General features: G+C 41.6%; 1 protein-coding gene across 6 annotated transcripts in view; it reads left to right on the top strand.

Annotated features, from left to right (window-relative positions):
* The window catches only part of LOC124157648 (cAMP-specific 3',5'-cyclic phosphodiesterase-like), a 970,120-nt gene that overhangs the window by 389,855 nt on the left and 557,257 nt on the right, over window positions 1–23,008 (top strand). The window contains exon 1 of one of the 6 annotated variants that reach the window (XM_046532591.1): window positions 3,549–4,610. The exons of the other annotated variants lie outside the window; for them this stretch is intronic. Coding sequence (XP_046388547.1) covers window positions 4,312–4,610 — 299 coding nt within the window. The 5' untranslated portion in view covers window positions 3,549–4,311. Of the gene's footprint in view, window positions 1–3,548; window positions 4,611–23,008 lie in introns of those variants that run through there. 6 annotated transcript variants of the gene reach the window in all.

Genomic DNA, 23,008 nt, shown 5'->3' with positions numbered 1-23,008 from the left:
CTCGGAATGATCCGTCATTGCATGAGAAGTGTTCTGAGCAGCCCTGTGTGGAGACTTCTAGAGAGAGATCGAATTTGGGCGTGACCCATGGGATTGGCGCTCAATGTCATAGATGTGAAAATAATTTTCATGTTACTTGGTTCTGCTGCCGAGGCACGTAACCACGTACATATGGGGTTTTTGGCTTCAAGCTCCCCCTATTCCCCTGAATATTTTCTCTTTGGGGCAACTGTCCGCAATACATCCCCTTAGGTGACAACTAGCCCAAGGGCGCTTAGCCTCTGGCTTTCAGTGACTGAAAGTTGTTAATTGGTATTATGTTCTCAGATCTAAAATTTGTTCGAACTGGGATAAAATCTAGCATTCCTGACACGGATCTAAAGTTCAAAAGTTTTCGGAAACTCAGGCGGATTTCGTAAACAAACGTTTATGGAACACGAATCATTGTAACTCCCAGCATTTCGGTGAAAAAAAATGATGGCATTAAACTTCAGCTTTATACTAACGAAATGTATAGCTTAATTTTCGATTATCAAATGTGTGGAGCAATGAAATGACCACAAGTAATCATTAATAGGCAACCGGCGTACTGCCCAAACCCTCCCCGATGCCAATTTCTGGCTATTGGGCTGCAATTGCCGCCAAGGTTTTCTACTCTTAGCTAGGAGTTAGTAGAGCGTTTGATTTATAATTTGCGAGTGAGATTTGGATAAATAAGAATTACAACGTTATATATTGGTAAATGAAATTTATGCGTTCTCTTTCTCCGCGCTGACATCTAACTAGTTGGACAAGCTCATACACATGCTCAGTCATGGCTGGTGAAAGAAGGTGGAAATCAAAACCGTGTAATTAGCAAGAGAGGGCTTAACCCTGACACCACCTAATAGAACCGAGGGACGTGGAGGAAGCGGGAGAGAACTTGGTGGTGTAAAAGAAAAGGAAAAAAACACCGAAGCAAGAAATGGGAGCAAGGGGTGTGGATATACGGGCGGCAATGGCGTGTGTGAGTGAGTGTTGGGGAAGGGGTGGGAATGAAAGGCGGAATGGGGGGGTGGCTGGGGGAGACGGCGGGAAAACAACAGAGTCAAGAGGTGGAGAGAGAGGAGGGGTTGGGAAGGGAGGGAGAGGTGCCGGCGACTCATAGCCAGCCACTCGCTCTGCACTTCTCTCTCTCCCTTGGGTGGTGCGCCAGTCCATCGCCGGTCGGGACGTGGTGCGGAGGCGTGTGAGAGACAGAGGAGCTGCGGAGAGTGGACGCGCCACCGCGCGGGTGTGACTTTGAGTGCCGCCGTGCTTGCGAGGCCGACGACGTGTGTTGAGTGATCGGTGGGTGCGCGTCGTATCAACACACGCCGGGCGCCTCCCCGCGCTCCTTGCGCCAAAGGGATATAGTCGCCCTCCGGCGAAATCGGAGGGGTACGGGGTGAGAGAGAGAGGAACAGACCAGCACCCCACCCCTTCTCTCTTTGGACCCCTACCCCCTTTCTTTATTTACAGGAGGAAGTGCGTATTGCGTTTGTTGGCTTGCCCCTTTTCCAGCACGTTTTCCCGTGCTTTGGATGTGTATTCCTCCACTCCTCCGCCAGCACGGACTACAGAGGAGAAAGCGTAAATGATGCGGTTTATTGCCCACCTTTACTCCCCCGTCCCGATGGGATAGGCGAGGTGAAAAGTACGTGAATGATGTGTTGTTATACCATTTTCTTCGGAGTCTAATAAAATATGGTGTACATAATTGGATACGATTTTACGATAGTGTTTTACGTTGGCTGTGCGATAATGACCATCTCCAACAATTTCCCTCCCTAAAAGGTGTCATCAAGAGATGTTATGCCAGATTGGATACAGTGAACTTACTTGGAATATATTCTTTGGATATGATCTCTTCCCATTGACCTCTCAGCAAAATATTAGTGCTTAATAGTTTGAGGTAATATAGAAGCAATTTTCAATAATCAGAAGAAATAATGCGTGATTCTTTTCAGTACTAGGATACTGCTTTGCTCACTTACGCGGTGATTCAGCCCAGAGATTGGTAGGGATAGGCGATGGTGGAGTTCACCCAGTTCAGTCCAGATGCATGACTTGAAATTTTCACTCAGGGAATGCACGAAATGATTTGATAAAAAGCGGCGACACGAGATAATAACTGCCTCAGCCACTCAGTATAGGATAAAGTTCGGTGTGAATGTCGATGTGATGTAAGAATTACGGCAAGGAATGATATTTTTTTTCGTGCATCGTTCTGACGTGAACTTTTCCACTTTCCATATCTGCTGCTAGAGGACACGTCACACTGCCTTGCGTTGTCCCTCGGTGACCGCCTCGACGAGAAGCACCTCAGTCTCGTGCATGTTTTAGGTGGGCAAGGCTCTCTATTCGTGGATGTTCCATCGTCAGAGCCTTTTTTCCCTCGCCTCCCGCCCACCGCCCTCCTTCCCTGATTTGGACACAACACATAGAAAGGTTTTCGGGCACCTCTCCCGCCTCCGTCCTTTCGCACCATTCAAAAGGAGACGTCCCGGAGAGTGTTTTCGCAGTATGTATTGTTTCTACCCGGACACCTCTCACCCCACCCCCCTAGTTTCATCCATCTCTGCTCTCTTTTCCTTTCTTTGTCCGAGCGTGGGTCGTGAGGTCACTTTAACACATCTTCAACACCTTCCAGTGAGAACACCTTTTTGCTGAAGCCCTCTCTCTCTCTCTCTATCTGAATCTTTCTGTACCAATACTGCTGCGCCCTAGATAACATCCTACGCTGAACCATACTACATGTCATGTATCACTGCTGCTCTGTAACGTCATGCCATCACTTTTTTCTCTGACCGTCAGTAATTTATAGCACAATAGTATGCCGCCATAAAGATACCTTTGTTTATTTTAAAGACGATTTTAGTCGTTGACAATAATTTTTGTTCCCCATCGCACGCACCCTATCTTAGTGCCTCCCATTTTCATGCCAGACACACTTCATTATTGATTAATAATTTGGCTGAAGAACAGTGGTTATGTTTATCTCATCGCCTGTGTTTTTACGTAAGTTAAAAACTTATCGCGCTGAATGGTATCCCCATAAGTTTTGCACTTATTTCATCACGAGTTGAGTTTTATTTTGCTGCGTGATATATATATTTATCATCAATTGAATCTTATCTTTACTTTTTGGCAGTTTTGACCGTGTACTTACTTCCAGTACATTGAGATCATTTCTTATTGATGTGTATCAAAGGATTTCTCCTACTCTCTCATTTGCAACATAGTTAGGGGTGTTCATTAAAGGATAGTGTGGCGACGGAGTCACGGCCGCGAATACCCCGCAAAACCCTTCCCATCCCGTCATACCTTTCGAGATATAGAGCACCGAGGAAGCGCACGTCCTTATCCAAGCGATCCCTTCTTATCTCCTCCTGCCGATATTCCTCAAAAGAAGACACCCCCCTCCACTCACCTTCTCCCCGCGACTATTCCCACCCCCCTGTCCTTCTTTCCCCCCCTACCACACCTCCTCACTCTTCCTCCCTCTCTCCCCCCTCCACCGCCCTTCTTCCCGTCGTCCGTTTCGGCCGATTTTAAAAACGTCGACTCAGAGCAGTGGCTCCACCACGCACCCCGCGATCGAACCATGAGAGTGTCCCCTCTTCCTCAGCCTCCCGGAGTCCATCTCCCGGAGCGCTCGTCTCCGGTGGAGCCGCGACACTTCCACCACCGCTTCGGTCCTCCACTTTTCGATCATCCGATTCGTACGAGTCCGGCCCTTGGTTCTGAATCCCCCCCGCGATCCCTCGGTAGCATTCCGGCAAACATCCACCGCCTGCCCCGTGCCTCGCGTCCCACGACTTCGTCCGTGAGTAAAGCGTTCGCGTGACTCGATCGCGCGTCGTTTTATCCCCCGTCCGTGCCGCTAAAACGTCCCACGTGCCGGTTGGGTGATGTGAGTGATTGTGTTGCCGCAACAGTATCTTCTCGCGAGTGTTGTGCTCCTTCTTCATTGTGTTCCTCTCGGCTAGAGAAGAAGTGTAAGAAGAAGAAAAAATGGTGTCCGTTTCGAGAGCCGTTAGTGTGCATGAGTTTCAAGTGCTCCCATTCGGATTACGTCGCAGCTACGCGAGTGTATTCGAGCGGTGAAAGGAAGAGGTAAAAATAAGAAGAGTCGTGTGAATACCTCGTGCTTCCGGCACGGTATCCGGCAGAGTTCAATTCTGCCAGATACGCGTCGCCGGCCGGTGGGCGGGTGTCGTGCGTGCTAAAGGCGGCGTATTATGCTGTTGTCGAGTCCGGTGTCTTGGGTGGTCGGGGGTCGAAGACGCGATGCTGACCTTCTCGGCGATGCTGTGGTCGTGGCTGCGGGCGCCTGGCGCCTCCGTGGACGAGGAGGAGGAGGACGCATCTTCACTGCATCCGGAGGAGGAGGAGGAGGGCGAGGAGACGGCGGAGGAGGGGGCGGGGAGGCCCGTGGGGCCCGAGGAGGCCCCTTGGGAGTACAGGGCGGGACCCTGGACGCGTCGGAGGATCCCCTCGCGGAGGGCCTTCTCCGCCCCCGGACCTCCAAGGCCTCAGGCCAGACGACCCCCGCGATCCAGGAGACACGCGGGACGCCGCGCCGGAAGGTAAACAAAGCACAGCATCCCTTTCTCCCGGGGAAGGAAAAAGATTACTGTTTGCCTGTAGGCACTCCGAAGAGATGTTTAGGCTGGTTTTATTTATTCTTCCGATTCCGCTTGGATTTCATCCGCTGGTGGATTTCATCCGCTAGTATTGTGATATATAGCGTCACTGGTTTGTAGTTACAATGCATCTATTTTCAATATTTCTGCTGAGTTTGTGTTGTACTTGGAGTTCGTTCTAAGTTCACCGGTTAGCAGGAGGCAATATACTTTGCGATTCCATCCTCATTGAAAATATACACAAGTGTATTTTCGCCTTACTACATGGCCAAATATTGCTGTTTGCTGTAGGTACTCCGAAAAACGACTGTCGAAGCGGATGTTTAGGCAAGTTTAATTTATTCTTTCGATTCGATTTTGACTTCATCCGTCTGAGGTAATATTATATTTTATGATTCCGGTGTTTAGTTGTCCCAATTCAATATTTTCGCTGGATTTATGTAGTCTTTCGAGTTCGTTTTAAGTCGATTGGACAGGGGGAGGAAATATACTTTGGGACTCCATCCACATTGAAAATATATGTATTTAAGTATATTTTCAACCTATTATATTGGTGTTAACCATTAACTTGGTTATTAATACCATCTGACAACATCGATATTATAGCTATCTTTCCACGAATGGTTTTAGCATATTTCTCTCAAGTTCTCGATGGCAATAGTGTGGGAAACTAGACTTGAACCAGTTTAAAATACTGAAATGTCTAAGTTTGTACTTAAGCACACCATCAATGTAGCTCCACAAATGTCAGCTATTTCCTTCCACTACGTGACTTTATCCATACTACATCATAGAGAAGAATGCTCTATCACGTGTTTTTTCGTAATTGCCCGCAAGTTCTTGAGTGCGATCCAAGCACGCGGCCTCCTTTAATGACTTTGAGTCACATTTGCGAGGCTTTAGCCGATGAAGATAACTGGCGGGTTCTCTGTTTTTCTTGGGGCAAATATTTAATTTGACTTCATTCTCCATTTTTTAACTATAGAAACCGAGGCTACGGTGTACGCCTTGTGAAATCAAACCTTCTTCAGCAGTAGTGCAAAATAATACAGGCACGAATAAGTGAATGATTTTTTGATAACATCGTAACAGGAGACATTTGTATGGTCCACAGATTTTTATTGCTAACCAACCTAGGAACTTATTTCGTTGTCAAGATATATTGATATCCCTAATAACGAAATAAGTTTTCGGGACCTATGTTTGCTAAAAAGAATATTCATTGGGCCATAAAAAAGTTTTCTGTCATTATAATGTGCTGCATGGTTCCACAAACTTTCGTCATTTATTCTTCAGTCCAATCATTTTTTCATTGCAAATAAATCGTTTGGACCATGGTAACTGCGCTTAAAAATGAACTAATTTGCAAAAAAAACTTGCATGACTATGACATGTATTTCATCTTCGACTTAGTATTCGATGCTTGACGAATACTTGGTTTACCTCTCAAAACTATACAAATCTAGCTCAGATTTTAGTGTAGGTGTCAGTGGTATTGTTGCCTTGAATTTCAGTACAGATGGCTACAGTAAATAGGCACATTTAAACGCAGTAATCATTGTTGTCTTGAAGTTCAGTACTGATGGTTTTAGTAAGTAGGCATACACTGGTTACCATTGTTGTCTTGAAGCTCACTACTGATGACTATGGTATATAGGCATATTTAAAAGGTGCATTTTGGGAATCAAGACGTCAGGACAGTAGTAAGCGTGCTTCGCTCCAAAACATGCCACGTTCGCCCTGGGGGGGAAATGCACACTGTGCCATTGCGCATGTCGTCTTTTCGTCGGCGATAGCACTATCTGAGATACGTGAACCGCGAGGGCGATAAGATTTCTTCCTGGTTATCTGCGCCGCGCGCGGAGGATTTGGTTTTTGGATCTTCTTACGAGTTCTCGAAAACCCGCGTCTTGTGCAAAGTATTAGGTGTAATGAGATAAAGTAATCGTGTTTGGGAGCAAAGTTGGGTCAGGGTTCGTTGGCATGATATCTGTTGGAGACATCATCTTCCGACGCTCTTTCCGTTATGTTTGTTTTCGGAGTGGTTATTGACGTGCAAACATTTCACGACTTGGTCGGTACCTTCCTGGTGTACTAGACGCAGATTCATCTCCCTGGTATTCCCCGCAGTCAGGTGCTTCACAATAGCCAAATTGTCACTGCAGGGATGCAGTCAACAACATCCCTGAAGGTGATGCATGAACTGACTATCAAATATTTAGCAGGCGGCAGAATTTGGCTGGTAATACTTGCATTTGGTTTTGGCCCAGTTTTCTCTGCAAAAATCAGTCTAAATCCATAATTGTTTGTTATTTAAGTGTAAATTATAATGCTTCAATTAACTTATTGCGTAATTTAACTCCTTATCATCTGTTATTACACCGAAAATTTAAATTCGCCTTAATTTTATTCCGTTACATCATGCAAGCAAAATGAAATGAGCGTGTTTAAGTCCCGTCAAATATTTACATTGGAATATATAGTTAAAATATCTTCGATGATGAAATGTTAGTCACTTTATTCCAGTTTTTTTTTTGGATAGTCAAGTAACAAAAATTTGGAACCCTGAACCTCCTTGATAGTTTTGAGAGTTCACGTGATAAACCGAAGCGTGACTCACACTTGAACTCCTCAAGGGTCAATAAAAATCTGAAATTTTTCTTTTTTCCCGAATTCTCCGATTCCAAAATGAGAGACTGGAAATATTCCGCTTGAATTGCTCACGGACTGGCGCATATATTTTTTTCGGGAGAAAATCGAATCAAATGGCCCCCAATCGCTGTCTTCGTGTGAAGTCAAAATGCGGCGTTTTCCCACATTTTCACAATGTAGTTGAGACCTCGCTGGATTCCACTGACGCCAACGCGCCTTGCCAGAGCACAAAAGGAGAAAGGCGAGAAGAAATTCCGGAAAATAAATCTTCCAGGAAGGGCCGACTTGGGTGGTTGTGACGGAATAATATCATCTTGAATCTGACAGCAGGTATATTTGGATTAAGGCGTTCTTCAGCGTCAGGTTGACTTACGACTTTCAGCCGCAATCGGATAAACGCTACGTATCACAAACGTGTATAGAAGTATACGCACTGCTGAGGGCTTACTAATGTGGCTACAAATCACATACGTGTGTAGATGTATACACAAACGCGATCAAATGCGTGAGGGAGTGCCATTTATTCTTGTAGCCGGTGACGTCACGAGCGAACGAAGTGACTCAATAACGTTGGGGTTCTCCGGATTTCTTTCTTTAAAGAAAATATCGCAAAATTAATTTCCTAAAACGAATTATTCAAGCGTGATAACGCAAGTAAGGTTAGCTGTAATGGAAGCAGTGTGATACTACCTAGTTACGTATTAGTCGGTGATCCCAAGTTTTCAATGCAACTGAAATTCTTACAGAGGCTTCTGCGGTGATTAAATTGATTGTTGTTTTTCGGGTGGACCCGGACGCGAAGACGGGAGCTGGAATGCGCCAGAAACTTTCGTTCGCCAAAAATGAGTCGGCAAGGCATTAACTCGAAAAACAAAACAATTGCAATGGGACTATTGCTTCCACTTTAGTGTACAGCATTAGATGTTTGCAGTTTCTGAACTGCTTTGCTCGCTAATCTCTCTTAAGTTTTTGGCGTTCCTAAGTTAGATTCCTGTGACTGTGATCGACGCTTTTATTCGAATCATGATTCCGACTTGCATTGACCATTTGTTTTTTTTTATTAAGGCTACGGTCAACTCGTGTTCCATTCCCAAGTTGTCTTTGCCTTACGAGCGTAAATATCCCTCCGAAATGGATTCCTCTCTAAATGTCCATCGCCCTAAATCAACGTATTGACTCGTTCACCGGCTTCCTCCTCTCCTAAATAAACAATCGAACATCTGATCGCTGCCCCTCACCCCAGCTTCCTTTGTCTCTCTCTTCATCTCTTACGTCTTCCTTCCGAGTCCTCGTTCACTCCCCCCTTGCAGCATTAGTATGCAGCTCAAGCCCTATACAACTTCCAGCATTTTTTTTACAATCGCGCCCGCCTGCATTCACCTGTTTCCCTGGGCTCGTGCGGGAAGACAACCCCACCACCCACGAGGCGTCCGCGCTCCTTGCTCTGGCTTCTACCCCTCTCCTATCCCCTCTCCCTCACCCAAAGCCCTTCCCCCCCTCCTTTGCCACGCTGCTGAGGGCTTACTAATGCGATTTGTGCGCTTGGTGTGTGCACCTGATGAGGACATGTATGTTTGTGGGGTGGGCCGGGCTTAAGAGATAAGTGGTTCTAGGGGGCAAGGTGATTGGTGCCTCGCCGGGTTATCCAGGGGGGCTCAGGGGGATGGACAAAAGAGGTGAATGCATGTTCAAGAGGGGACACGTTCAAGTAGAAACAGGGTGAAACATAATGCATTGTGGGGGCGTTTTTAATAATTCAGTTGACTACAGTGCTTCAATAGGGACAACTTAAGGTTGTAATAGCGGTTTGGTTTTATATCCAACGGTCATATTACATTTTCACTGTTTTTACTTTAATTTTTAAAGGGTAAAATGATGGTAAGATGGTAAAATAATGGTAAAAGGGTAAAATGAAATGGTACCCTTTTGATTTCTTAGCAATAAAATTGTTCCCTCTAGCAATTTAGCATCGTTCTTTCAGATATAGTCCTAATTATTTTTCCTTTTTCCTCAAAATGTTTGCCAATTGCATTTCTACGTTATTTAAGCCACCAAAATTTCAGTGGCCCAAAAAATAGCAATAATGGTCCGCCGGATTTTGAGGGAACCCATGTCACGCAGTTACATTCTACGTATGTATGGTATATGACGATTGGAATATGATAGCGATTTTGGGTATTGATGTTTATAGTTGCATAAAATACATTGGACTGAATCCCGCAATACCTGAAATGCATGTGACTGCACTCTCTATGGCTTTTTCATATAAACACGAACTGCCTGTTGGAGAATATTGTCCTATATAATAACCTCTACCAAGCCCTATAAGGCCTTCGCCTTTGGAATTTCACGACCTTTCACCGCCCTACACTTGGCTTCCTAATCTCTTTATCCGCTGGAGAACCTTCCATGCGTAACAATTAGCTACGCCACCATAATATTTCCACCGAAAAATTAAAAGCTGTGTTCTTCGAACCGTTTTGCAATCACCTCTTATAGAGAGGGATTTCTGTGTGTGAACAGTCACTGTTACGTTGACCCATATCTCGAATTTGCTTTAAATCCCGTGATAGAACGTCAATCACTACACGCCACTGACGCCATTTAAAGTAAACAAACTACTTTAATCAACAATGGGTCCAGGAAATTAGGAAAAAAATGTAGCTTCAAGTTTTTTTTCTCGCTGCGGAATAGCCAACATTTAGCTCTGATCCACCGAAAAAAAGTTCTATTGATACGTCGACAGCGTCTATCAAAGGAGTCATTTAGCCATGTTATATTTCAGGCGAGCTGTCTTTGTCGTGCTTTGACTATCCAAATGAAAATGTCTATAGGAGAGCTGAGTCATGAGGTGACCTTCCGTACGTAAGAATTAGCTGCGCCACGTATTATTTACATGGAAAAATCTAAAGCCTAAGCCTAGAAGGAAATTAGGAAATAAATGTTTAGATAGATTTTTTCTCGCTTCAGAATAGTCAATATTTAGCGCTGATTCGCCGGAAAAACGTATCTATTGACAGGTCGACAGCGTCTATCAGAGGAGCCATTTAGCGATATTATTTTTCAGATGAGCTGTCATTCCTTTGTCTAGGCTATCCCAATGGCGAGCTTAGCTGTGAGGCGACGTTATTGCTCTGTGTGAGGAGGGGCGGGAGTGGAAAAATGCTCTGCTGATTGCGTTCCCAGAGCAGGTGGCGAGGCGTTCCCCCACTAATGAAGTCCCTTTAAAGCGGTTTGCGCTCATCGGAGCGGACAATGGCGTTAGGCGCGGCGGGAGGCAGTGCTTCTGAGATCGCGGGAGAGAAAAAGAGAGAGGAAGTTCCCGTACGTACGTTTGGTCAGTCCCTTATTCATATTCGTAGGCGCGTCTGAAGAAAGCATGCATTCTTTTCAAAGTATCGATTAATGAAGAATTGAAGCCCTGTGTATGCAACGCTGTTTCCTGTAGAACCATGCCCCTGAACGTAGTGCGATGTGACATTGCGTGGACCGAGAACGTAGTAAGCAGTCCTGCGCTGACTGACTCTGATTTCATTAGTTTGTTTGGTCATCACGATTCCTAGTGACCACGGTCAGGACAATCGTCATAATTTAAAATACCGAAAAGTAACAGCATTAACCGCTTAACAGGCATAAATGTTGATAATGGGTGAGATAAAGCTACTTTCATTAAAGATTATAAATTGACATGCGAAAAATAATTTAGATATTTATGTGTTACTGAGTAAATAATAACGATGATGCATTAGATAAAAATGTTGTGTTCTAATAAGGACTTGTGCCTGATTTACATCGCTCGCGAGACAAGGGGCAATTAATGTGGGCTTTGAATATCTTATATTGTATGCCTTTAAAATTTTTGAACCATGAAACTGGCGTCAGGACCACAAGAATTTATAGCGGTACTGCCCAAGTAGCCGATATTTTCGAGGCCAATATACGTTAGGCTACGGCTTAACCACGTCAAGTTCATATTGAGTATGGTCCCTGATTTCTCCTTCTAAAGAAACCAGATCTTTACCGTTCAACTACGCGTTTTTTTTTATTTTTCCTTAACGAAATTCTTATCTAAAACTTACGCTGATGTCTCATTGGGGACATAAAAAACACAAATGTAAACATTTACCTGCATCTCAAGTGTGATCATTTCACCTCCGATAAAATGGTGAGATAAAATTTCTTATTTGATACGCACGTATTCATTGACGTTGGTTTTTTTCTAATGCTTTTTAAATTGTAAGATAAAAGCGTATTATTGATAGACATTTGTTCTATTGAAAATGTTTAACTAGTAACGTGTTTCTAATGGTATCATGATAATTTTATAAATTATCTGGATGGATGGAATAGATTCATCTCGGTATTTACCAATGCCTTAATTTTGAAAATTCCTCTTAGGAAAAAAAAGAAAACTTTACGATGAATTCATAGATTGTGATCATCTCCAAATACGCTGAAAACTTAAAAACATAAGGTAATATTTGTAAAGGATAACGTTCGGAAATGATTAAACGACGAAAGTATAACTTTATCTTAAGAACGTATCGTTCAGATTTTTTTAAATCCATTTAAGATCAGTATAGCTTTGAAAGACTATAAATGCGATCCCTTATATGCCTAACTTGTAAGTCTCTCAAATTTAAAAACCACAAAAAAGCGTCAGTTTGTCAATAATTTCAAATAATTCAGCCCAAAATTTTGATATTTTTCGAAGTGCCGGCCTAATTGGCGGCGGCAAGTCCTCACCTGCCAAACAAGAGGCCGTGGGTTCGAGTCTTCTTGGGTAGATTGCCCCCCAATCTAAAGCATAGTTGTACGTATGCGTTAAAAACGTTTACGTGTTGAAAGCTCCGATTTAAAAAGCTATAGAGAGCTGTTTTCGGTGGTTTGGAAATAAATAAGCCGATTTATTTTTCATGACCTAATACCATAACAATTGATATTCTCATGGAATATAGGTCAGGGAAATGAAATGCAAAAAAGTTTTCTGGCGTATTATGTATTAATTTATTGTGCTGATTAATTAATTAATTAATGTATTAATATATTGTAACCATGATGAAGATATAAGAAAATATCGAAACGTCGTCATACATATCTGCGTTTCATTTCCCTGACCTGTACATCGAGACTATATCAATTATTAAATAAATAAGTCGACTCGCCGCGCTCTCGAAAATTTCGTGGCTCCATTGCGTCAAATCCTCGCTGAAAATATGGTCCGTGGTCTCTCCTCCATAACCGTTCGATGGCGATGAGAAACGGTGCGGCCTCCCATCGCGACGGGATAGAGAGAGAGTAGGTAGGTATTCCGGTGAAGGAGAGGGATATTCTTGCGTGAAGGACGGCGGAGGAGGGGAGGGAGAAGAAAGAGGAGGAGGGGGAGGGGAGGGTACGGGCGGTTATATCTGGCCCGCAGTCACCCTCTCGTGCCTCGTCCACTTGGCGGCTCAGACCGAAGAAATGAATCTTATTGTTTCCAGTACGGCTGCCAGGAATCGCATTGTGACTACCTCTCCCGACGACCCCATTCATTTCTACTGCCTCTGTTTATTGGGTCAACGACGCATATGGCGGCCGGGATGAGTGCTATTCGCCCCCTCTGCAAAGGGATGCGAGACGTCTACATTGCCTCTCAGTTATCTCATTTTATTTCATATTATATTCACTAGGGTACGTAGATAAAGTGTCTGCTTTCGTATGCAGTTGTGAGGAGTATTCCTTTGATGATGAGATCCCAATTAAGCTTTCATTTTGATTAAAAAAATATTCAGTTTTTCATTTCATTTTTTTCCGAGAAATTAACTCGTGGTGGCTGAATAAAGTAAATTACCCAGTGCCGTAGGTATTCTTTAGTAGGTAAGTGAAGGGGTTGACTGGAGGAAGGGATTTGGAAGGAAGAACTTTAATGAAGTTAATTAATGTGCGAAATACAGGTGGAGTAAAGGAAAAGGAGGAGAGACGCAAAAACGCACTCCATCGCTCACGAGTTAATTTCGCCGTGCAGCGTTGCCCCAATGATTAAATTCTGCGTAGTCTGACGTACTCACACTCTCAGCTTTGCCAGGATTTCTCCAAGTGACTCATCTCGTACCAAAAAAAAACAAATGCTTCAGAAACTAAAGCAAAATCACAATCAGTCACTCACTCAAACTTCGCAGCTTTTCCTTATGAAGCAATTTTTGCGTTGATATCATTCACGCACACAATCAGGTTTACGATACTATCCCCTGCGGCAGTAGCGAATAGAAAGCATTTCTTATCCAGCTATTACACGGTTTTATAACGCTCCTGATTTGATGAAACTAGGCGCCAAAGATGTTCATCAAAACTTGCAAGGCATCATCACGTTAGTGTCAAAAATACGATGTAATTATTTAATATCAGGAAGAAGTTATTTATTGCCTCTGTGAGGACGTCGCATCATTATGTACCTGATCATACTTATTATTATGGCATGGTTTCAAATTTTCTTAGGAATATGGCTTTATGTGAAAGTTATAAGGCTTCCTTTAGACATCCGAAGAGCGGAGAAAATCCATTAATTTTATTCAGTTACTTCATTTTTTTATCTTCACGCGTCGTGAAAATCTTGAAAGTGTAATGCCTCATGCATGGATTACATATCAACCATTTGTTTGCGTCTTTTTTTTTTAATAGAAAAAAATATTTTTCCGAAACACCTCGTGCCTTGTCAGTCCAATTCGCACAACGGAAAATGAGAGATTTTTAAAAAACTTTTTAAGCGAGACACTCATTTCAAATCACAAGCGGTATATTTTGAGCAAGCTGGTTTGGAACTCGACAAAAATCAATCAAATCTCGAAGTAAGTGGATTGGTATGGATTTCAACCGTTGGCCATCGATTTCATCTAACACCTATCATGAACTTCTTTTTAGTAATTTAGAGATTGGCCTACAGTGTTCCATGTCTTGTAAGCTCTTTCGCATAACATAAAAATATATCTGTAGGAGGATAATTTATAAATCTTGCTCTATTCTTTTGGTACAATTATATATTAAAATATAGTAAGAATTATGAGAGTTCAATTACTCACAAAAATTATGTTCTCTGCTATTTGAATTTTCATTTTATTTTTTTTTCTTGATATATTTTTTATATTACGCAATAATCTCTCTACACATTTGTTATGCATTTTTAAATGGTCATAATACCATATCCACTTCTCAAAGAATGTCATTAAACTCTCATTTTCATTACGGTATTTGTATACGATTTGAGATAGTTAGGTTAGTATAAAGGTTTGGTAGGGATCCAAAGGTACTACTCCTATAGTAGGACGCGTGTCCATAACCCTATGAAATGTTAGCTTGTAATTCTAATGCATGCTTGTGACATTCGTCTAGAAGAAAATAACGTATAGGCTATGATTTATCTCCATTAACCTTTTACATCGCCTTTAATCAAAGGGAAGATTTATTTTTCATCGCAATATTTTTTTTCTGGAATAATTCAGCATAAATGGAAAGGCAAAATGTCTTAATTACGATGAAACGAGCCTTATCGCTGTAAATCGACGAATGCATATCGCGCTATCTGTATGAGGTTCTGATAAGTATCTCATTCGTATAATTTCAAAAGATTTGGGGAGGCTCTGTAACTTCCTCTAAATTTCATCTCCTGATCGATATTTTTTAAACCGTTTCGGCCGAAAGAAACCTTTAGGAGGATACGTCCATTTTCCTGTTACAACATATATTTTTTTATACACCTTTTAAATCACCTGATACGGAAAAATGTTTCCACTTACCACATAGCTTATCTTTCATAGGATTTGTTTTTAATTTCCACCGGAAAGATTAATGTATTAGATTAAATCAACACCACCTTGAGACCTTCCAGTTTCTGCCGACACCAGAAGATACTAACGGACTAGTGTGTATAAAAACTAAATACATTGCAGATACCACTAAGCGCACTCCGCATGGTCGGTGAGTTATTTCAAAAATGTAATTAATTTTATTTCCGCCACAGCTTGGTAGCGGCGACCAGCTTTCCATAAATGACTGCATACTTCATGCACTGAATACGTCGGAGCGGTAAAAGTACCCAATTAAAACTCGCGCACTCGAGAAAAATATAAATAAGGCGCTTCGCTCCCTCAATTCCTGCACTACTGCTGCCTACTCGCCCCACTCATATAAGAAATGCATGCAGTTTTACTGTCTCAATTTCCAGCCCGCATTTCTCTGCAGATTTCCATTTCGGGCTCTCCTTGTCCACGGTTTCTCCCGTGACACGAATTTTCAAATAGTTATCTTCATTGATTCGTCCTCATTTTTGGAATCTTAAACTTTACTCCTCGATTACAGGCTTTAAAGTAAATTTCTTTGTTCATTGGCCTTGTAACTTCTTTTAATTAACAGCTATGTACTTCGATTCAAAAATAATATTTTTTTGTATTTCACACTGAATTTATTTTTAAAAATCTCCTGGTTTCGGCCTTTTTAGGTCATTTTTAAGAGATAAATAAAAGGTCTTTTACCTCTTGATAATGACATTTAATATCATGTCACCATTCCACGAAGTGAACTTGCAAACCATTTATTTCAAAAGCCATTCAATTCTTGGGAATTGCATTCATTTGATAGCCTCGTATTTTTCTCTCATATTAAATCCGATCTAATATTGAATGCCATGTACAACCTTTCTAGGATATTATCGTAACCGGGGTAAATTGGAGACGCGAGTGGTAAAGCTGGATCTGCCTGACCGAAATTGTCTCCATGAATTTAACTGCTCACGCGAAGTAAAATTTTGGCTCTTACAGAGAAGAAAAAGTTGAACACGACCTCGGTGGCTGGCGAGGTTCTGGACTGGCGTTGGGCCATCAGCCTCCGCCGTCCGTGAATCCTAGAAGTATAGAAAAATTTCGATTGTTACCGCAGTTGGAAAATTTTTATGGCAATTCTTGCATGCTAATTTTATCCTAACGAAGTCAACTACCATAACATAGGATGCTCTTAGTTAGCTAGCAACCATTAGTGAACATATTGTAGCAAGACCGCTTGAATAAAAGAAGGAAATTTTAAAGATATTTCGATCGTATTTAGTAAATGTAGATTTTATCCTTCCACTCCCCTCATGTTAACGACCTTAGTACGACCCTGGTCATTACGTTAGTTATCTCCATCACCTTGACTACCCTTTGTTAACTGTAAGAGTATTTTTTTTCCAGAATTCTCTTAAGTATAATAAAGATAATTTTATGAGATATTAAAATTATATTTTGTAGATGCATACTTCATCCTTCCCTCTCATTGTTCCCACGTTATCGACCATGGTGCGCCCCTGATCCCACTGTATTAATTGCCAAACAAGCCTCCATGTTTGTGCAAGACTTTTCGTGAGGATGAGTAGAAGGTTTTACAGTTATTTTTATGTGTTCTCTTTGTCTAAAATGTTCTCTCCAGAATGCGTTTTTGAACTACCTGTAGTAATTACTTAATGGACACTTATGTTACTGAAAGACCGCCCCGACACGCAAGTAGAAGGTTCAGGAATCGTATATTTTCATTTTATTTATTGTAGGTATAATGCGCTGGATCAGATCCCTCCTAGCTTGCCTCTTCTGTTCCTTTTCGCTTTAACGCGGCTTTAGCGTGCTGAGTGAGCTCTGCAGTGAAGTGCATTGAATGCGTCCCGGTGAACAGCCGTGGTCGCCTCTCTTGAGTCGCTCGACGACATTTCAACCGGGCGGTGATCAAAACGCTCGCGCACGACGCAGCAATGGCTTTTAATGCGGTGGCCTAAGTGAAAGAGGATGAAAAGGACAGAATCCACTCTACACGTGGCTCTCTCTACGCGTTCGGTTGACAATGAAGGCAAGAGCTCGACTCGCTCCCGCGCGTAAACCGACCGTGGCTTCAAACTTAAGGGTGAGAACATTCAAAACCTCTTCACGAACGGAGTCCACTAGACTTTTCCTGGGATGTTTTTGCCGCAGTCCTCCTAATTTTCTTTGAGCCATTCCAGTTCCTTTGCTTTTCTTGGGCTCCGCTTCCCTGTTTTTTTTTCTTGAATTGTCCCCGCAAAACCACTCCTTGTTAGAATTGAGATTAAGTCAACGATTAAGCATAAATAATTGCAAATTCGGTTGGCTTCATTGTATTAAACAAATCTTGAACAAACATTTCAGTCAATTATAAAGTTAAAACGTATTCAGGGGATGGAAAACATTCTGAAATTCGCAAATTTTTCCACACTTGGTTTTTTGAGTATAAATATTTCTCATGCCCTCCATGAGATGATTTCATCATTTCAGGTTACGGAACGTCTTTATACCAACTGTCGCATATACGAAATAGTCAGCTACAAATAGTATGTAACCAAATCGTCGCGGTTACGAAATGTCGTGGTTACGAACTGTCCGTTTACGAGATGTCGGTTACGACATAGCCGTTTACACATTGACGTGATGCATTTGCTAGTGGTTGTAAGTATTTTTATATTGATCTTCTTTCCGTAAAATTTCCAACAGTACGCTCAACTATTCCAGCCCATACTGCCAACCCATAGCGAACCCATCTCGTACTTTCTTGGCCTATGATTACTTGCAGTGCCCTTTCCTATCCTATCCTTGTCAACTAAATGAAGTACAACGAAATGCGGCGTGATTCATCAAAAACAACTGCAAGCGAACAGAGTTTGTTATTCAGCTTTTACGCAAATCAGGGTGGAGGCTGGTCATATCCTCGGAGGCTGTGGATGTGCTGACCTTTGACTGATTGAGGCATTAGAACAGAGTGACATTGAGGGCACCATCCTAGAACCGCCCTATATTTCCAAGTATACGAAAGAAACGATGAATACGAAGAGATATTTTGCCGAAATCATTTTCTCCCGAAAAATAGGATGGACTTAATAATTGTTGTGCGGTCCTCAGGCAGTCATATTTCTATCAACGCGCAATAATATTCAAATGTTTTTTTCCCGTTTAATCATATTTACAAGCATTATTTTCTTCTTTGACTCCTTCAATTATGACTGGTTGCTGCTTAATAATGAGATTAATGCGTGTCCAGGTGCATTAGTATTCTTTAAAGTTTTTTTTATTCGCTTCAAGAGTCGTAATACTTTCTTCCAATCCCACCTTATCTCACATCTTATACTCTCGGTTAAATGGCTTACTTTATCACTTTAAGAGTTTGATAGAGGTTATTTTCTAGTACATAAAATCGAATTGCACATTGGAAGTTTAATTATGTTGGATTACGTGAGCCCGAAGATGAGATGGGAGAGAAGGGCGATTTTAAGAACGGTTATTGGGATGGAATTCATCGTTCTATAACCTAGAAACTGAGTTGATGGTTTAGTAATGGCTCTGGCAATGGACCTTATTACGTTTTAAGCTCATAAAAGGCAATAAAGTGAAAAGTAACCACTATTTCAACCACGGAGCGCTCGGCAGTCAACGAGAAAATACTGCGGTAAGCGGTTTATCTGCTATCGTAAAGGAGTTTTTATGTTTATCGTAAAGAAAGAGCTCAATAATCTAAGTTTACCGGCAACTTGGCTGTAAGGGTATAAACCCGCTGTTATATTGGTCAGGATTCCCAGTTATTGCTGAGTAGGGGTATATTAGAGAACGAATAATTGAATAACCCACCCACGAGGCATTGGGTTGTGATTTTCATTAGTTTTCTACTTCTAAATATTTCCTTTTATTTCAAAAACTCACGTTTAAACTTCCTTGGTACCTTAGATCGTATTTCATGAGTACCTCGCTCATCACAAAACATCTTTCAGGTTGTGAAGTGGCCAGAAAAATTCCATGAGCGTTATTAGAAATGATTCATTCATATCTCCATAAAATATGCAATCGTTTCAATGAACTGATAATTTTTTTATCGCACTTATGATGCCAAGTGATTTTACTTATCGGATACTCAGAGAGATTACTCGTTGAACTCAGCAGTTACTACATTAAAATCAATCTTATTGGCTACTTCATTTGTATTCTGGTGTTTTCATACTTGAACATATTAGTTTGCCTGACGAAAATCGTAAATTTAAAGGGAGAATCTGGCGTACTAATATCTCGCCATTTTTACGCGCGATCGAACGAAGCCACAGATTTTGGCAGAACTCTGCTTGGGAATTTTTTTTATCAAGTAACATTCCATTCATTTTCCCCCATCGAGGTTGATTTACTGCTAGAACTCCCTCGAACTGAATTTTCACTATATTCGTCCATCTCCTTTCGTCCCGTCTTCTCCGAAAGTCAGAAACTTCCCAGAGTCCGTTTTTCAGCTACTTAAGCGGCTAAAAATCTCCCCTCGGCTAATGTTCGCTGAAGGGACGTCCTTTCTTCTCTGAAGGCTTTCTCCTCTCCCCCGACTCGTACCACCACCAGCGCCCTCTTGAAGACCGAGCCCACGCCTCCAAGACGGACAAATCTTCTCACGCCCTCCCGCCACCCACTTGGTACCGCCGCTCCCGCGAAGAGCAGCTCTTCGATAAGGACTTTTCCAGCATCCACACCGTCCACCCACGACCATCACTCCCAGTCCATACACAAAAAATCCGCATTAGTTCTCCGCCTCCAACATCTGATCCTCCTTTGAATTCCGCCCCGCCCATAACCTTTCCTTCCCTATCTTTTTCTCCCCCGCCACCTCCCCTTCAAGGAGGTTGGTGCGAGGGACGAATTTGATGTCGTTTTTATGAAAATGTTCTCCCTGAAATTTCGATAAATCTTCTCGCTGTACTTCGTACTCTGAGGGATACAAAAATTAACTTAATTTCTAGAAATATCATGTATAACTATGCAAAGTTACTCAAGCTCTTATGGCAGATCTTAGAGGAATGTCAATGGCAAGTCTTCGAAACATGTGTTTGAGACCATCGTAGGCACTACAGCAAAGCTGATTTTTCTTAGCGAATGATGAATTTGAGCAATGCTTGACTAATGGCTACGATTCATCGCGAGTAAGCGTTTATATTCGCTGTGACCGTAGATTTAGCAGTAAAAAAGTGGAAACTCCGTGGAGGACATACACTTTCATTTAATAAAGTCCTCCCAAAGGGAAATATATCTCGATTACTTAACATCATTTCATCTGCCTAGGGCACAAGATGTATAAACCCAACCTTTTGCAATTGAAAAAGAAAATTATATTTTTTTGCTGCAGGATATTTTCTAAGTGAGCGAGTGTTTAAGGAAGTAACACTTTCTTCATTCATCAAATTATTCATCTAGGCTGGTAGCATTGGAACAAAAAGGTTATTATTTTCTGGGGTGATTGAGTAAAGCCAAGTTTCTCCGTATGAAGTCATCAAGTACAAAACTTTGGGCTACCTTTTAGTCTGTAAACAAATCCTTAGATCCTATGATCCTAGTTTAACTTAACTCATAATGAACCAAACCAACTAATGGCATATTATTACATCTATCATATTAGAGTCCGCGCAACGATAACGAAATCGATCTTATAAGACTTGCGATAGTTTTTATATTTTATCCGTTGAAAAAACTAGCTTCCTCAATGGTAATTACTTCCAAGGGATTTTGAAGCAATGTGTAATATAATGAATTTCAATTTAGTGTCGAATAGTGTCCGATTTAAGTTTTTTGTCAACTAATGGATGCTCGTTTATAATTTAATATCCTCTGCTACATGAAGTTAAATTATTGAGGAAAAGGCTTTACCCTTCCCATAGAATGACCTCCCTCTTCTCTCACTTCGTTTTTTTGGATGTCGTGGTGGTGCGGTCCTTCTTTCCAGGGGTCTTTCATACCTCCCTTTCAACGTCCTTTCCTCCTTAATACTTCGTCACCCGGGTGCCCTACCGACCAGAGCCCACCTTCCCACCATTCCTGGCTTATTTTCTTCTCCTTTATATACGTTTTCCATTTCGTCTTTCCCTCGAGGGGTTCCCGACCCTATCTTTCCCTTCATGTCAACTTTTTCCCATTTCTGATACCTTTTGTTTTCCATCGCACATCATTTTTTTACGTATACCCACCTTTCTTTTAGTGTCCCAAATTTCCTCCGTTGTACGCTTTCTCCGAGCTTTTGTGCGAATTATTAAATTACAACAAAAGATTCGGTGCACAATGGAAAATATTTCTATTATCTCGATATTGCTCCGCTTCGGTTGGGTACATAAACCTTTGTTCTAATTACGCTGGTATTTCGGCCTGGGGCTTCTCTTTATCACCCGGTTGACAGGTTTCGCATATTCAGCCATATTGCTCCTTTTTCAATCTTTATTTAGCTTTAAAAAAGGAAAGGCTAGGGTATTTGGGTTTCTCTATCAGAGTTTTTGTTTCTTTTAAGTAAAACTATCCTCTTACTCTATTCAAAAACCAATCATTACGTTCTGCTATATAAACAACCGATGGATTTTAGAGGTGAAAAAGTGGGAGTACACGTACGAAATGATACTTTTGGTACATAGTACATACTGGTAATGCTTGGTTCTAAGTATATGGTCCGCATAAACTAACGATGAGGTCCTTTTTAAGGGCCTCTCAATCATTAAAATTCTTTATCCTATTTTAAGAGCTCTAACTTTTTATCTGTGAACCACGAAGAAAAATGGAGGAGATTAGTTATTTCCCAACTTTGTAGTTAGTTGTTTTGACCGTAAATAAGAAAAAATTAAGAAACGGATCCCTCAGAACGTCAAGCGAAAATAATGCTCTTCTTTTAAGATTAATTCCTAAATATTTTAACTCAGCATAAAGCGAGGAAAACATAGCCCTCTGACAGCGAGAAAAGGCTCATAACATCATAAAAAATACCTTTTTTTAGGTGGTTCATCGTGGGATTTTTCCTACTAAGGTATTTTCTAATGAAAATTAATTGAAATGAAAGACTGAATGCAACTCTACGAGTTCATTGAGGTGATTTGATTTGGCGGATGATAAAACTACAGAGGATATCCTCAGGGTGTACACTGTACAGATAAAAAGGGGGGAATGAGATATTCATAAAATTGGGTTATCATGCATGCTAAGCCACTGAATTAGTTTTATGGAAGCAATAAAATCGTGAATTAAAGGAAGAGCATTCATTACTTTTGGATCTCAGATCCTTATGATATGCCTATTCTCGACCTGGGTGCTATCCTCGCTTTCTCTATCCATTTTTATATAAAAGAAATTACCACATCCTACATCCTCCTGTAGGAAATGGGCTTAACATACGAGTAGGGATTAAAACGTTCTTCGTAATATTAATTTCAGGTCTTTTATTGGCCGTATACATTTCTATCCAGTATCGTTACTTTTTTTCCTTTTATCTAACCCTATATTGGTGGGAGGCTTATGCATAAATTTTTTAGCTGACGGGAATGTGCCAGCGCTTGTATCCATATTTCACACCCTCATTTAGCCAATTTAAAAATTCTGCGCATTCGAATTCGAAAATTTTCCTCATTCTTCTTTCCGGTGTAAAAAATTATTCTAACAGGAATAAAAAATGTTGAACACAGTTTATTCTAAATACCATGACAATTTAAAAGTGACAGCTTAAGTTTTCAGCAAGTGATAAGTGACGGAAAATTATAAAATTCACGTCGTTCAGAGGGAGAGACCCGTCCTCTCAAGTGGCAACATCACCGTGCTGACCCTGGGGTGAATCATCTTCCTATTTCCCCATCCCTTAAAAAAGCAAAGTGAGTTACTCCTACCTTCCCCCTTTTTGCAGTTGCGTTTCAA

The sequence above is a fragment of the Ischnura elegans genome, chromosome 1 (genome assembly GCF_921293095.1).
Source record: "Ischnura elegans chromosome 1, ioIscEleg1.1, whole genome shotgun sequence".
In the NCBI taxonomy this organism is placed as follows: Eukaryota; Metazoa; Arthropoda; class Insecta; order Odonata; family Coenagrionidae; genus Ischnura; species Ischnura elegans.
This window is presented reverse-complemented; position numbering and strand designations above follow the sequence as displayed.